General features: G+C 39.1%; 1 protein-coding gene across 1 annotated transcript; it reads right to left on the bottom strand.

The window, feature by feature from the left end:
• Positions 1–14,416: 14,416 nt before the first annotated feature.
• LOC147614974 (microbial Terpene synthase-like protein 13) lies at positions 14,417–15,715 on the bottom strand. Its single transcript, XM_086780012.1, has one exon. The coding sequence runs from the start codon at positions 15,713–15,715 to the stop codon at positions 14,417–14,419; it is 1,299 nt and encodes a 432-aa protein (XP_086636138.1).
• Positions 15,716–16,415: the final 700 nt, after the last annotated feature.

The following is a 16,415-nucleotide window of genomic DNA, read 5'->3' as shown; positions in this document are numbered from 1 at the left end:
TGGATTTAGCCACATTAGATACATTTTTATTTGGAAAAGTGGGTGCACGAGTGTAGTTAAAAGTGTCAATGCGTGGAGTAACAAATGGTTTACGAAAGTTACGATTGTTTGTTACTCAAGACGATTGTTGATTTTGAGTTGCCGCTTGTGATTAGCGAGCTTGAGTAGCCTTTTGAGAAGAGCGAACCATCTGGGCAATAGATTGAAACTCTTTCTCTGTGTCATGAGCGAAAGAAATTGCTTCATAGAGTGAAGAGGGCTTCAAAGTATTGATTTTTACTTGTATACCACATTGAAGACCGTCTTCGTATTTGCGTTGAAGTGAATCTTTAGCAAGCACATCTTTGAGCATACGAAGGTGTAAGAGGCGTTGCCAAAAACGCTTAGTATATTGACTCACGTTTTTACCTTCAATCCATGAGAAATTTGACCATGCGCGTGACGCGTGTGAAGATGAAACTGAGGTGGTAAGAATGATTCTTTGACCTTCTCTTGGAACGAGACCCAAGTGGTAGGGCGATCAATGCTATGGCAGAGCACGTTCCACGATAAAGTAGCTTTTTCATTCATGTGGCTGGTGGCACACTTAATTTTGTCACGCTCGAAAAAAATTTCTTCGCCAAAGTAGTTATTAAATTTACTCAACCATGATAAAACAAAGTTTCCATCTTTGCGACCACCAAAGCGAGAGAAAGTAAATAAGCGATGACTTATCTTTTGTTCTTCGCGGGTTTGTCGAGCGTTGAATGCGGCTCGCAAAATTTTACCAATTCGGTCATCCTCGGCATCCGAATCCCATGGTCATTTGTCGCGGTCTTGTAATTGGCATTCTGTATCTTGAAGTTATTGTTCCAACAAATAAATTTGTTATTCCGGAGTAGCCTTGTATAAAGGAGTATCCATGTCAGCCTCGGAGTAGTCTCGCGTAAAGGAGTATCCATGTCATAATTATGTTGCAACGAAGCGTCGCTTGATGACGGCATATGAGTGGTGACGTTGAATGAGGTCCTCCTTGTTTGTCTATATCCTTCAAATAAAGAAGAGAGAGAGAGATTGAAAGATACTCTACTTCTCCCCTCCATGGCTGTATAGAGAAGAGAGAAATATATACTTCTTTGAGCTTTTTTTTAATAAAGAAAATATATATATATATATATATTTGTTCTTCTTTTTTCTTTTTCTTTTTTCAAAAAAAAAATTGGCTGTTGGCTACCATTTGTTGGCTTCTTTCTCGCGCTATCGATCGTACTACTGTTATATGCGGTTTTTTGTTGGCCGTCTGTCCTACTGGGGTTGCTACTGTTATTGGCGGCTCTGTTAGGTAGCTATGTCTTCTCACACAAGCTCAATTGGTTAGAGCGTGTGGTTGTTAATCACAAATTCTGACGTTCAAGCCCCAGCGTTGTGCAGTCGTCTGTGACGTTTCTCTCCACACGGCTCTTGTACGCCGTTGTTCTTTGCTTTGTTGTCTTGTGTCGCCTTGGCACCGGTGGCTGTGGTGTGGCCGCGTCACTGTATGATGGCCTTGACTAATGTCCCGCGCGTGCCATGCCGGGTTTCTGACTAGTGTCCCGCTTGTACGCCGTTGTTCGTGTCTTGTGTCGCCTTGGCACCAGTGGCTGTGGTGTGGCCGCCTTGACGGTTCTCTGACTAATGTCCCGCGTAGCCGCTGCGTGCCATGCCGGGTTTCTGACTAGTGTCCCGCTTGGTCCGGATTTGTGTCTGTTTAAACTTTATAATCACCCCAAGGCTTTTAAGGTTTTTTTAAAAAATGTGCATTGCATAAAAAAGAAACATTCAATAGGTGTTGTACTCAATTGTTACAATCATTGAACATTATGAAATAAACAATCCTTTACCCACATATTCACTAGCATGCAAACATCTTAGCTTACTATTTGCAAACATCTTTTGTTTATTATCTTGACTAGCATGCAAACATTTTCACTTACTATTTGCCAAGTATTTATACAAGATTCTACAGATTTATGTATACTTTTAGTTATAATAAACATAATATTTGAATAAAAGACATTCATATTTTGTATGTTCTCAATATGTTATCAATTATAACTCTAGATGTAAACATACTATAGCTTAGATTACTTTTCCTTATATTTAGGAACAAAACCCACCCATCGTTAATCAAGTACATACATCTCTAATTAAGTTCATACAACCTACATATTGGTTTCTCGGTTGAGCTATTTTCTGCTCTCGAGTGTGGTTGTCTGGGGGACGGAGATGAAGGACATGCTAAATCATCATGGTTTTGGGTCTAAATCCCAACCACCAAATCAGGAAGCTTTGTTTTTAAAGAATGCACCATAGGATATTGACACATCAATAGTGAGAATTTTACTCAAATGAAAGCAAATGAGTTGATGATACGTAAGCAGTGAGAATGTTAAAAAATAGAAGCCCAATAAAACCTTGACACATCGGCACATGGAATGTTACAAAATAGAGAACTAATAAAAATTTGCCACACAACCAGAAACATGGGAGCTCAAGCTCCCCATTTTCTTTCAGGGCACAAGGCCTCCCCATGGGCTTTGATTCTCCACACACAGAAGAGAAAATTAGGCGAATAGATAGACGGTTATATGTCTTTTAAAAGTTAGGTACAGCGGTTATATTTGGTGATTACAAAGGAAGATAGTAACTACCCATGCATGGACATGAACATGCATGTATTATTCATATTATTTTATCGTGCCCTGTCTTGTCATCACAACTACAATTCCATAGAAAGTTGGGGGCATTTTGTGGCGTATCTAGGGTTCGTACGGTACCACTCCAACATTGCAGAGCTGAGACAACGTGCAGAATCAACGTAGGCTTGGAGGCCAGGTTTCCAGGCGACGATCTCAAGTGCGAGACGAGTGCAGTCTTGGTCTTTAGCCTTGATCATGGCACAAGCTTGGGAGACCGCCTCCTCGAACTCCACTTCTGCAGCACCGCTGCTGCTCTTGATATTGTGGTGGTGCAGCACAGCCAGCAGCGTCACATAGTCGCCTTCGGCGATCTCGGCCTCGAATGAGAGCACGTCGTTGATCCAGCTGACATGGTCCACCACAGCATCGTGAAAGGCTTGCAGCAGCGGATGGCTCAGCGTCGCGTCATCGAGCTCTACGCCCAGCTCGAACTCGCACGCCACCAAGGCGACCGGGATGGCCGCATCCTGTCGGCGTAGCCGTATGTACTCCTCTACATCCGGCAGCTTCCCTTGCTCTCTCAGCTCGACAAACGCCAATATACCTTGGAAGTACTCTTCCAAGAGCGCGGCGAAGCGCTTCTGCTGGATGCGCGGCATGCCCAGCGCCCGCATCTCACCCCACCACTCCTTTCCCACAGCTATCACCAGTTCCAGATCTTCTTCTGAGAAACAGCTTCGGCCACTACCTCGACTAATTTCTGGCCCACCGGTGCCTACATTCAGAGCTTCCTCTCCTCCGAACATCGCCTGCATCAGCAGAGCGCATAAACCCCTCGCTGCCGCCAAATCCTTCCCCATCATCTCTGCATCATCCACCAGATCATCCAAAAGGAAGAACCAGTAATTGAGCTTCACTAAAGTTAGGGACCTCGCCACGCAGCTACCGTTGGGAAAGAGCATGCACGCAAACAAATCGTAGCGAATCTTGCGCTGCTGCTCTATTTTCGAGGCCGGGTAGCGCGACGCCACCCACGCCACCCACGATCGAGTTAGCTCCACCAAGGCCTCCTGTCTGGGGTGGTGCTTCACCGGGAATGAGCACTCCAGGTGCTGTGGGACGCGGAAGCTTTCGGCAGCACGGTTGAGGAGGCTATGGATACTAGGAGCGGGTGGCGCGTGGACCGACCGAACACAGTGGAAGGCTGCTTTCCGCCGCCGCTCTATTTCAGGCATGGGCGCTAGCAGGGCGGGGTGGCCGCTGAATCGCGACGCCAACCGCGATCCACTTGGCTCCACAAGAGCCTCATGCCTGGGGCGGTGGTTCAGGGTGACTGATGAGCACACATGGTGGTTCAGGGTGACAGATGAGTACTCCATGTGTGAGCTTGGCTTAAGGAGGTTGTGCAACTGATCATCTAGCCCTTCTTAAATACAATTGTGACTGATGAGTACTCCATATGTGAGCTTGGCTTAAGGAGGTTAACATAAATATAATATAATATAATATAATACGCCGGCTGCCCAGCTTTATATTATTTGAAGTAACATATAATATAGCTACCTTTGTCTTGTACTGTTATTGCAACTGTTCAATTGGCGGAAAGTGATTAGTTTATTATTTTAGTCTTGTACTTTTATTGTGAAAAGTGATCATTATTTTGAACATTAACATGAAAACATTTAAATAAAGTCTTGTACCTTTATTGCGAAAAGTGATCAGTTTATTCTTTTGAACTCTAACATGTGCCAAAAAAGTGATCACTTTATTCTTTTGAATTCTAACATGTGCCAAAAAGTGATCAACATCTTGAAATGAAAGGCTTGCGGTTGGCCCCAGTGAATCATGACGCTAACCGCGATCCACTTGGCTCCACAAGAGCCTTATGCTTGGGTGACGAATGAGCACTCCATGTGTGAGCTTAGCTTAAGGAGGTTATCCATATGAGAAATGTGCATGTGTGCAATTGATCATCTAGCCCTTCTTAAATAAAATTGTCGAAATATAATATAATATAATATACCAGTTGTCGAACTTTATATTAATTGAAGTAGGCAACATATAATATAGCCACCTTTCTCTTTTAATAATATAGCCATCTCATTATTGGATTTCCCGTCTTGCATGGGAGCTAACTAATTTAGGTTTTGTAACCAACATTTTGTTATTTTTATTTTTGGCTTCTTTCAAGTACCTTTAGTACTATGAAATAGTTTATTTGAAAGGTGGCTTTACACCTCACTCAATTACACCTATCTATTTTAGGTGGGGCGACTGCTAAATCGCGACACCAATTGCGATCCACTTGGCGCCACAAGAACTTCATGCTTGGGGCGGTGCTTCACGGTGTGTGAGCTTAGCTTAAGGAGGTTATCCATATGACAAATGTGCATGTGTGACAATGATCATCTAACCCTTCTTAAATAAAATTGTCAAAATATAATATAATATAATAGGTCGGCCGTCGAACTTTATATTAATTGAAGTAGGTAACATATAATATATCCACCTACCTCTTTTAATAAAATCTTTACACCTTACCCATCTAATTAATGGATTTTGCTTTTTGTTTTCAAATGCATGGGACCTAACTAATCTAGGTTTTGTAGTCAACATTTTGGTATTTTTTATTTATAGCTTCTTTCAAGTACCTTTAATACTATGAAATAGTTTATTTCAAAGGTGGCTTTACACCTTAATCAAATACACCCATCTAATTAATGGATTTTTAATTTTTTTTTCTAATGCATGGGAGCTAACTAAGTTTTGTAACCAACATTTTGTTATTCTTTATTTTTGGCTACTTTTAAGTACCTTTATTACAAGTTGTATTGGCGATCATGATGGATCACTTTATTATTTTGAACTCTAACATGTGCCAAAAAGTGATCAACATCTTGAAATGCTTTTTGAAATGAAAGAGAGGCTTAATTAGCACTAATTTGGCAATTGAGCCTCTTTTGTGGCTTCAAGGGTACCTTAAACAATTTGATAAAATGAAATGTTAATTTTTGTATTTTTATATGAAATTTGGTTGAGCTAAAGTAGACCCATGTTCAATGGGGTGGTAAAATCTCGAGACTTGGTAAATTTTCATCCAAAAATGACTAAAGAGTTGAAATAGACCAATTTTGAAGAAAATGAGAGAGAAAACTTAATGAAAATCCTTCTAAATGTGGAAAACCTAGGTTGCGAATTTACAAAGTTGTTTCCTAGATGCAAGAAAAAAATGATCTCAATTCATTTTCAATTTCTCCTAAACCTTACATAGTATTTAAGAGATTAGAGAGAGATTTTCCATAACAAACAAATTTATTACATTAATAATTAATCCAATTAAATTTACTTCTTAGAATCTCTTTTCACTTGTTGAGTCTTTGACACCCAAAATACGATAATAGTGTGAGCTTACATGGTGATTTATTTTAATAAATCAATGTTTCCACTAAAGTAATCGGTTAAGAATACATATCTAAACGTTTCAATTTAGTTAGAAGAGAAGGTAATGGTCTCAACTTTCCAAACTACATTGATTAACGAAACAATGTATATGAACCCTTGCTTATATTTTGATCATCTAGTAAGAAACTTACAAAAATAGTGTTTATTATTATAGAGAATCGACTAGATATTCCACTTAAAGTCTTTTGAGATATTTAAAATGCGTCAAATAGTCTCTTATTCTATAGTAATAAATATGGTTCAAATTTTGTAAGCTTTCATCTAAAATAAAGTGCCTAAAAGAATAGGTGTACATATGATTGGCTCTCACAAAATGCACCAGCAAAGCATAATATTGTATAGAACTATGCAAGATTTGGTCCTAGTCTCCAATTGTTTGATTAGCTATAAAAATCCTCAAAGTTATTTTTTTTAAAGACAGCTAAATACCTTAGAGTTTTTACTAAGACCTAAATTTTAGAGTTATAACTGATTTTTGAGCCTTAGATGAATTGTATTACACCATATATATGTTTGTGAAGCAATGCACATCAAAAACTTTGGAAAGCAATGAGAAATTGGAAAATTGGCTAATAAAGCCTTTGATCCAAATATTATCCAAACACCCTGATGATATGAAAAATTAAAACCTTTGATTTGCACGATCCATGTGTTCTAAATAATTCCATAAAGTTAGTTAGTAAAGAGGAAATAAATATGTCTATGGACACTTTTCTATCCTACTACCAAACTAGTGTTAAGACCTATTCTATGGATTGCTAGGATTTGAAGTGCAATTATGTCTCAAAATCATGCCTTACTTCCCTTAGCAAGCACTTGGGTAGAGACGTTTGCTATATTTTGTTGCTGATTGGCCCAACTGCTTCTTCATACTACCTCTTAATAATGTGCTATTCTCTTATAGGAACACTACTTTTATTACTCTACTCCACATCAGCAACGTTTACACGTTATTGATGTGGGTCACCATTTTTTCCACAATATGCGTAGTTGAAAGCAATAGCTTACAAGCTTTTCTCCCTCCCAAATTATACTAGGTGAATTTTTGATTGCTAATTCATGTGCTTACAAACTTGTTTTATGTTTATTTTTTATTGAATAACATGATGCCCAATGTTATTGTCGATTTTGCAAATATCTTCAAATAATTGTATTAAAAGTTTTTCTATATACAGAGGGGCCGAGTTGCAAAGGGATGGGTCCAAGCTCGAGGGAGAAGGGCATACATACAAATATAGAGAGTGTGTGTGTGTATATATATATATATATATATATATATATATATCATCTAGATAGATATTCAACAATTTGTTAAAGGTATAAAACCTTACAGAAAAACTAGATAAATCTTGCTAGAAATGGCAATAATCCATGCACATGAGTTATTGCATCATGTTTTTGTAGGTTAGTGATTTGCTTTTTTATACGTAGAAACATGCACTACTGTTTTATGAGAAATGTTTTGTGTTATTGTCTCTTTTACGTTTTGTGTGTTATTGCCTTGTTTTGTTTTTTTACAGCTCAAAACATGTAGTGTTTGTGTGTTTTTTTGAAGCGTTTTGTTGAAGTGCATGAGCTGTGGCATAATTTTTTGCAAGTCAAATCATGCAATGCTGAATGCAATTTTTTTGAAGCGCATATGTTAGTGCATTTCTTTTTACAAATTGAAACCTGTCAAAAAAAAATCCAGTTTGATTTGTTATTGTTAGTATTGATTGTGCATAATTTATTTAGTCAGAAGGGAGATGGACAGGTTGTATGAACTTAATTAGAGATGTATGTACTTGATTAAAGATGGGTGGGTTTTGTTCCTACATATAATGAAAAGTACTCTAAGCTATAGTATGCTAACATCTAGAGTAATAATTGATAACATATTGAGAACATATAAAATATGTTCTCAATATTGAGAACATATAAAATATGAATCTCTTTTATTCAAATATTATGTTTATTATAACTAAAAGTATACATAAATTTGTAGAATCTTGTATAAATACGTGGCAAATAGTAAGTTAAAATGTTTGCATGCTAGTCAAGATAATAAGCAAAAGATATTTACAAATAGTAAGCTAAGATGTTTGCATGCTACTGAAGATGTGGGTAAAGGATTGTTTATTTCATAATGTTCAATGATTGTAACAATTGACTACAACACCTATTGAATGTTTCTCTTTTATGCGATGCACATTGATTGTTTGAAAGCATGTCCAACATAATGAAGGGATTGTGTAAAAGGATTCCCAACATCATGATTTACATTATAAGTTTGTGCTTATGTATGTGTACATCATGGGGGCAAATAATGAGTACTATTTAAGTTACAAGTTTGTGTTTGTGTGTTGCATTACAATCTTTTGGGGGGTCACTATATGAAAACCCTATATATCACATGCATTCAAGGCCTACTTTTTAAACCCCTTATCTCTGAATTTTAATCGATTAAAATTAACCCTTTTTCATAACAATATTTATTTTTGTTTTCTTAATACCCCTTCTTTTTGTGAAAAAAGTGAATAAAATATACCCCTTTAATGCACTCACATGATATATTCACGTATTCTTGAGTGACTCCCCCTGCACCCCCACCCCCTCCCACCCCCCCTTTGTGCGCCTCCCTCATGAGCTTTTAATGCATATCATTTGAGTTCCAAGTAAGTGACACTAGAAATTGCAAGTATTGTGTTGCAAAAAATGCATCTTTGAGATTTGTTTATACCACTCTTTCATGTATCTATGAGATTATTTTTACAACTCTCTCTCTCTCTCTCTCTCTCTCTCTTTCTCTCCACATCTTGTGTAGTGTGATGTGTTTCACGTGTTATGTTCTAATAGCAACTAAGAACATTGAATAAGCATGCTCTCTCTCTCTCTCCGCATGTTGTGTAGTCTAATGTTTTTCACATATGTTATAATAACAACTAAGAACATTGAATAAGAATGCTATTTTAATGCAAGTGTAGTTGATTCTTGTGGTGAAAAATTGCCTCTCTCAATGCAGTTGTTATAATTTATACCTACGATTGCTAGTTCTCAAGACACTATTATGCCAAGAAGTTGAACTTACATATACGTTCAATTTTAGATACAAGACATAATGCCAAATTAACACAATATCCCAATTCATGAAAGGAATTTCATTGTTTCACACACATTGACAATATGGCCATTACATAAGTGTGTGCAATCTTGCAAACATGCCTATCATAGCACCATAATGGGTATATTCATTATGTAATGTGTGTTTTTAATCCTTATGATAGAAAGTGGGGAAAGCTTACAACCATTTGACACGATATTAAATTGTAGTAACCCACTTTTGAAATTCATATTCCTATGTCAGGAGGAGACAAGATGGGCAATGTCCTCTTAAGGATTGGTCTAAATGTTCATGAAGTAAGAAAAAGAGACTAAGTCATAGTCTTAAATTCATATGCCAATGTTTGGAGGGGACAAAATGGGCAATGTCTTCCTAACAAATATTTTTCTATATTTTCATCAATAAAAAATCTTTTAATTTTGAAAAAGAGACTAAGTTATATTCTCAAAGAACATTATATTTGATGATAAAAGTGTAGCTTAATTTTTGTTTGTATTTAGATAATGGATAAGAATAGTCTAAGTACATCAAATTTTGCAATTTTCCTTATGGGGGGAGGGTTCTTAAGGCTTGCCAATAATTTGGGAAACAATGGTGTACTAAATTTTACATTGGTAAAATTGTTGATCATGATAACTCCAAAAACATTTGGCATGCCATTTTTTATGACAAACCCAAGGATTATGATTTCATGCTAAAAAATGTGAAGCACTTCTTTATCATTGATAATGACAATTTACTAGAACATAATAATGACTTAATGTATGATGATGATATGCCACTCTCATGTTTTAGAAATGCAACATTGCTAGAGTTTTGTTTGCTTAAAAAGATGAAAGAATGTGGTGGTCAGTAGTTGAGAGGTGTACCTTAAATTGAATGATGCTCTTGAAAGTAAAGCCTTTGAAAATGATGTGGTCATTTGAGAGGTGTGCCTTTGAATGTTTCTGAAAGTAAAGCGTTTGAAAGTAAAGTATTTGAAAATGCTCAAGTTAATCAGATGCCCTTGAAGTGATCATGAATCTAAGATCATCTGCTTTCATAAATAGAAGGGAACAAGAAATTAAATCCAAAAACTTAGATGGCATGCCAAACGACTAAGAATGGTCTAGGTGTTCATTGTAGAAAATGAGGAAGGCCTAAAACATTTGTAGTAAGATAAGGGAAAGAAAGGGGTTCATTTCCTCAAAATGACTCATTACATGAAACACCCCTTATAAATGAAGAAAGTGAATCAGTAGAGAATGAAACATTTAGGAAAAGAGGAAGACAAAATAACTAGTGTGTGCTTGAGATTCCCCTCTCTCCTTCCACTAGTGTGTGCTTGAGAATTAGGGTAAATGTGTGATGTGTGTGTATATCTCCTTCCCCTCTCTCCATATATCCTTCTTTTTACCTTCTTAATTATGTTTGGAGAGAGGATTTGTATGTGTGTGTTGTGAGAGATGTAGAGAGTGAGAGAGCTTGTATATGTGCATCTATTACTAATGTATGCAATGTGTGTGTAGGTTTGTTCCTCCCACGTGTGTCCTAACTTGCAAATCTGCTTCGAACATGCACTATCCAATCCACATTTGAGAGGTAAGCACATTACCAATTATGTTGTTTCTCTTTTTGTTATGTTTTAATTTGTTCTCAATTTGTAATTATTAATTGAAATTATGAGTATGCAAGCTTGTTGTTTTATGCACATATATGCTAATATTAGCATATATGTGAGTGCATAAGAAATTAATGTATGTGCTTATTTATCTTTACACACACACACACACACTTTACGAGAGAGAGAGAGAGAGAGATTTTCTTTTTGGCGCATACCCAAGGCGTTTCGGTCTCTTTTTCGACTTGAAATCTAATGTCTAAGACATGCATGTCAACGCTATGTCTATATGTATATACTCTAATGTATATGCCTAAAGCATATATCCATAAGCTAATGTATATGCCTAAACATCGCTAATGTATACTTGATCTCCCTCAACGGCTAGGGAAAAGAAGCCCGTTTGACACTCTAAATGTTATTTTTAAAATCTCCCTCACGGCTGGGGAAAGGAAGCCTTGTTTTATGGTTTACATAATGCTTAATGATTTGTGTAATGCGTAATGATTTATATTTAATGAGCTACATATACATGTTATCCTGCTAGATGGAGCCTCTCAATCTTGAAGAGAGAATAGCGTGTCCATGCATGCGATGTAAGTACCAAATATTTTGAAAACGAAGGATTTGCAACCAGCATATTCATGACGCTGGCATATTTTCAATGGAGCGCTTACAAAATTTACGGTTTCAATCGTACAACCAAGCAAGTGTGCAACCACATCTTGATAACATTGCGCCTATGAATTTTCGTCCCCAACAAAGGATGAGGATATCGAAGGAGGGAGTTAGGCAAGACCTAGAGTGAGTTAGGGCTAGCTATATATAGCTCCAACAGAATTTACATCATTGAGCTTGGAATTAGCCACATTAGATACATTTTTATTTGGAAAAGTGGGTGCACGAGTGTTGTCAAAAGTGTCAATGCGTGGAGTAACAAATGGTTTACGAAAGTTACGATTGTTTGTTACTCAAGACGATTGTTGATTTTGAGTTGCCGCTTGTGATTAGCGAGCTTGAGTAGCCTTTTGAGAAGAGCGAACCATCTGGGCAATAGATTGAAACTGTTTCTCTGTGTCATGAGCAAAAGAAATTGCTTCATAGAGTGAAGAGGGCTTCAAAGTATTGATTTCTACTTGTATACCACATTAAAAACCGTCTTCGTATTTGCATTGAAGTGAATCTTTAGCAAGCACATCTTTGAGCATACGAAGGTGTAAGAGGCGTTGCCAAAAACGCTTAGCATATTGACTCATATTTTCACCTTCAATCCATGAGAAATTTGACCATGCGCGTGACGCGCGTGAAGATGAAACTGAGGTGGTAAGAATGATTCTTTGACCTTCTCTTGGAACGAGACCCAAGTGGTAGGGCGATCAATGCTATGGCGGAGCACGTTCCACCATAAAGTAGCTTTTTCATTCATGTGGGTGGTGGCACACTTAATTTTGTCACGCTCGAAAAAAATTTCTTCGCCAAAGTAGTCATTAAATTGACTCAACCATGATAAAACAAAGTTTCCATCTTTGCGACCACCAAAGCGAGAGAAAGTAAATAAGCGATGACTTATCTTTTGTTCTTCGCGGGTTTGTCGAGCGTTGAATGCGGCTCGCAAAATTTTACCAATTCGGTCATCCTCGGCATCCGAATCCCATGGTCATTTGTCGCGGTCTTGTAATTGGCATTCTGTATCTTGAAGTTATTGTTCCAACAAATAAATTTGTTATTCCGGAGTAGCCTTGTATAAAGGAGTATCCATGTCAGCCTCGGAGTAGTCTCGCGTAAAGGAGTATCCATGTCATAATTATGTTGCAACGAAGCGTCGCTTGATGACGGCATATGAGGGGTGACGTTGAATGAGGTCCTCCTTGTTTGTCTATATCCTTCAAATAAAGAAGAGAGAGAGAGATTGAAAGATACTCTACTTCTCCCCTCCATGGCTGTATAGAGAAGAGAGAAATATATACTTCTTTGAGCTTTTTTTTAATAAAGAAAAAATATATATATATATATATATATTTGTTCTTCTTTTTTCTTTTTCTTTTTTCAAAAAAAAAATTGGCTGTTGGCTACCATTTGTTGGCTTCTTTCTCGCGCTATCGATCGTACTACTGTTATATGCGGTTTTTTGTTGGCCGTCTGTCCTACTGGGATTGCTACTGTTATTGGCGGCTCTGTTAGGTAGCTATGTCTTCTCACGCAAGCTCAATTGGTTAGAGCGTGTGGTTGTTAATCACAAATTCTGACGTTCAAGCCCCAGCGTTGTGCAGTCGTCTGTGACGTTTCTCTCCACACGGCTCTTGTACGCCGTTGTTCTTTGCTTTGTTGTCTTGTGTCGCCTTGGCACCGGTGGCTGTGGTGTGGCCGCGTCACTGTATGATGGCCTTGACTAATGTCCCGCGCGTGCCATGCCGGGTTTCTGACTAGTGTCCCGCTTGTACGCCGTTGTTCGTGTCTTGTGTCGCCTTGGCACCAGTGGCTGTGGTGTGGCCGCCTTGACGGTTCTCTGACTAATGTCCCGCGTAGCCGCTGCGTGCCATGCCGGGTTTCTGACTAGTGTCCCGCTTGGTCCGGATTTGTGTCTGTTTAAACTTTATAATCACCCCAAGGCTTTTAAGGTTTTTTTAAAAAATGTGCATTGCATAAAAAAGAAACATTCAATAGGTGTTGTACTCAATTGTTACAATCATTGAACATTATGAAATAAACAATCCTTTACCCACATATTCACTAGCATGCAAACATCTTAGCTTACTATTTGCAAACATCTTTTGTTTATTATCTTGACTAGCATGCAAACATTTTCACTTACTATTTGCCAAGTATTTATACAAGATTCTACAGATTTATGTATACTTTTAGTTATAATAAACATAATATTTGAATAAAAGACATTCATATTTTGTATGTTCTCAATATGTTATCAATTATAACTCTAGATGTAAACATACTATAGCTTAGATTACTTTTCCTTATATTTAGGAACAAAACCCACCCATCGTTAATCAAGTACATACATCTCTAATTAAGTTCATACAACCTACATATTGGTTTCTCGGTTGAGCTATTTTCTGCTCTCGAGTGTGGTTGTCTGGGGGACGGAGATGAAGGACATGCTAAATCATCATGGTTTTGGGTCTAAATCCCAACCACCAAATCAGGAAGCTTTGTTTTTAAAGAATGCACCATAGGATATTGACACATCAATAGTGAGAATTTTACTCAAATGAAAGCAAATGAGTTGATGATACGTAAGCAGTGAGAATGTTAAAAAATAGAAGCCCAATAAAACCTTGACACATCGGCACATGGAATGTTACAAAATAGAGAACTAATAAAAATTTGCCACACAACCAGAAACATGGGAGCTCAAGCTCCCCATTTTCTTTCAGGGCACAAGGCCTCCCCATGGGCTTTGATTCTCCACACACAGAAGAGAAAATTAGGCGAATAGATAGACGGTTATATGTCTTTTAAAAGTTAGGTACAGCGGTTATATTTGGTGATTACAAAGGAAGATAGTAACTACCCATGCATGGACATGAACATGCATGTATTATTCATATTATTTTATCGTGCCCTGTCTTGTCATCACAACTACAATTCCATAGAAAGTTGGGGGCATTTTGTGGCGTATCTAGGGTTCGTACGGTACCACTCCAACATTGCAGAGCTGAGACAACGTGCAGAATCAACGTAGGCTTGGAGGCCAGGTTTCCAGGCGACGATCTCAAGTGCGAGACGAGTGCAGTCTTGGTCTTTAGCCTTGATCATGGCACAAGCTTGGGAGACCGCCTCCTCGAACTCCACTTCTGCAGCACCGCTGCTGCTCTTGATATTGTGGTGGTGCAGCACAGCCAGCAGCGTCACATAGTCGCCTTCGGCGATCTCGGCCTCGAATGAGAGCACGTCGTTGATCCAGCTGACATGGTCCACCACAGCATCGTGAAAGGCTTGCAGCAGCGGATGGCTCAGCGTCGCGTCATCGAGCTCTACGCCCAGCTCGAACTCGCACGCCACCAAGGCGACCGGGATGGCCGCATCCTGTCGGCGTAGCCGTATGTACTCCTCTACATCCGGCAGCTTCCCTTGCTCTCTCAGCTCGACAAACGCCAATATACCTTGGAAGTACTCTTCCAAGAGCGCGGCGAAGCGCTTCTGCTGGATGCGCGGCATGCCCAGCGCCCGCATCTCACCCCACCACTCCTTTCCCACAGCTATCACCAGTTCCAGATCTTCTTCTGAGAAACAGCTTCGGCCACTACCTCGACTAATTTCTGGCCCACCGGTGCCTACATTCAGAGCTTCCTCTCCTCCGAACATCGCCTGCATCAGCAGAGCGCATAAACCCCTCGCTGCCGCCAAATCCTTCCCCATCATCTCTGCATCATCCACCAGATCATCCAAAAGGAAGAACCAGTAATTGAGCTTCACTAAAGTTAGGGACCTCGCCACGCAGCTACCGTTGGGAAAGAGCATGCACGCAAACAAATCGTAGCGAATCTTGCGCTGCTGCTCTATTTTCGAGGCCGGGTAGCGCGACGCCACCCACGCCACCCACGATCGAGTTAGCTCCACCAAGGCCTCCTGTCTGGGGTGGTGCTTCACCGGGAATGAGCACTCCAGGTGCTGTGGGACGCGGAAGCTTTCGGCAGCACGGTTGAGGAGGCTATGGATACTAGGAGCGGGTGGCGCGTGGACCGACCGAACACAGTGGAAGGCTGCTTTCCGCCGCCGCTCTATTTCAGGCATGGGCGCTAGCAGGGCGGGGTGGCCGCTGAATCGCGACGCCAACCGCGATCCACTTGGCTCCACAAGAGCCTCATGCCTGGGGCGGTGGTTCAGGGTGACTGATGAGCACACATGGTGGTTCAGGGTGACAGATGAGTACTCCATGTGTGAGCTTGGCTTAAGGAGGTTGTGCAACTGATCATCTAGCCCTTCTTAAATACAATTGTGACTGATGAGTACTCCATATGTGAGCTTGGCTTAAGGAGGTTAACATAAATATAATATAATATAATATAATACGCCGGCTGCCCAGCTTTATATTATTTGAAGTAACATATAATATAGCTACCTTTGTCTTGTACTGTTATTGCAACTGTTCAATTGGCGGAAAGTGATTAGTTTATTATTTTAGTCTTGTACTTTTATTGTGAAAAGTGATCATTATTTTGAACATTAACATGAAAACATTTAAATAAAGTCTTGTACCTTTATTGCGAAAAGTGATCAGTTTATTCTTTTGAACTCTAACATGTGCCAAAAAAGTGATCACTTTATTCTTTTGAATTCTAACATGTGCCAAAAAGTGATCAACATCTTGAAATGAAAGGCTTGCGGTTGGCCCCAGTGAATCATGACGCTAACCGCGATCCACTTGGCTCCACAAGAGCCTTATGCTTGGGTGACGAATGAGCACTCCATGTGTGAGCTTAGCTTAAGGAGGTTATCCATATGAGAAATGTGCATGTGTGCAATTGATCATCTAGCCCTTCTTAAATAAAATTGTCGAAATATAATATAATATAATATACCAGTTGTCGAACTTTATATTAATTGAAGTAGGCAACATATAATATAGCCACCTTTC

The sequence above is a fragment of the Cibotium barometz genome, chromosome 41 (assembly GCF_041138505.1).
Source record: "Cibotium barometz isolate CiBa-2024 chromosome 41, ASM4113850v1, whole genome shotgun sequence".
NCBI lineage: Eukaryota > Viridiplantae > Streptophyta > Polypodiopsida > Cyatheales > Cibotiaceae > Cibotium > Cibotium barometz.
Note: the sequence above shows the minus strand (reverse complement) of the source record. Positions and strands in the feature narration are given on the sequence as shown.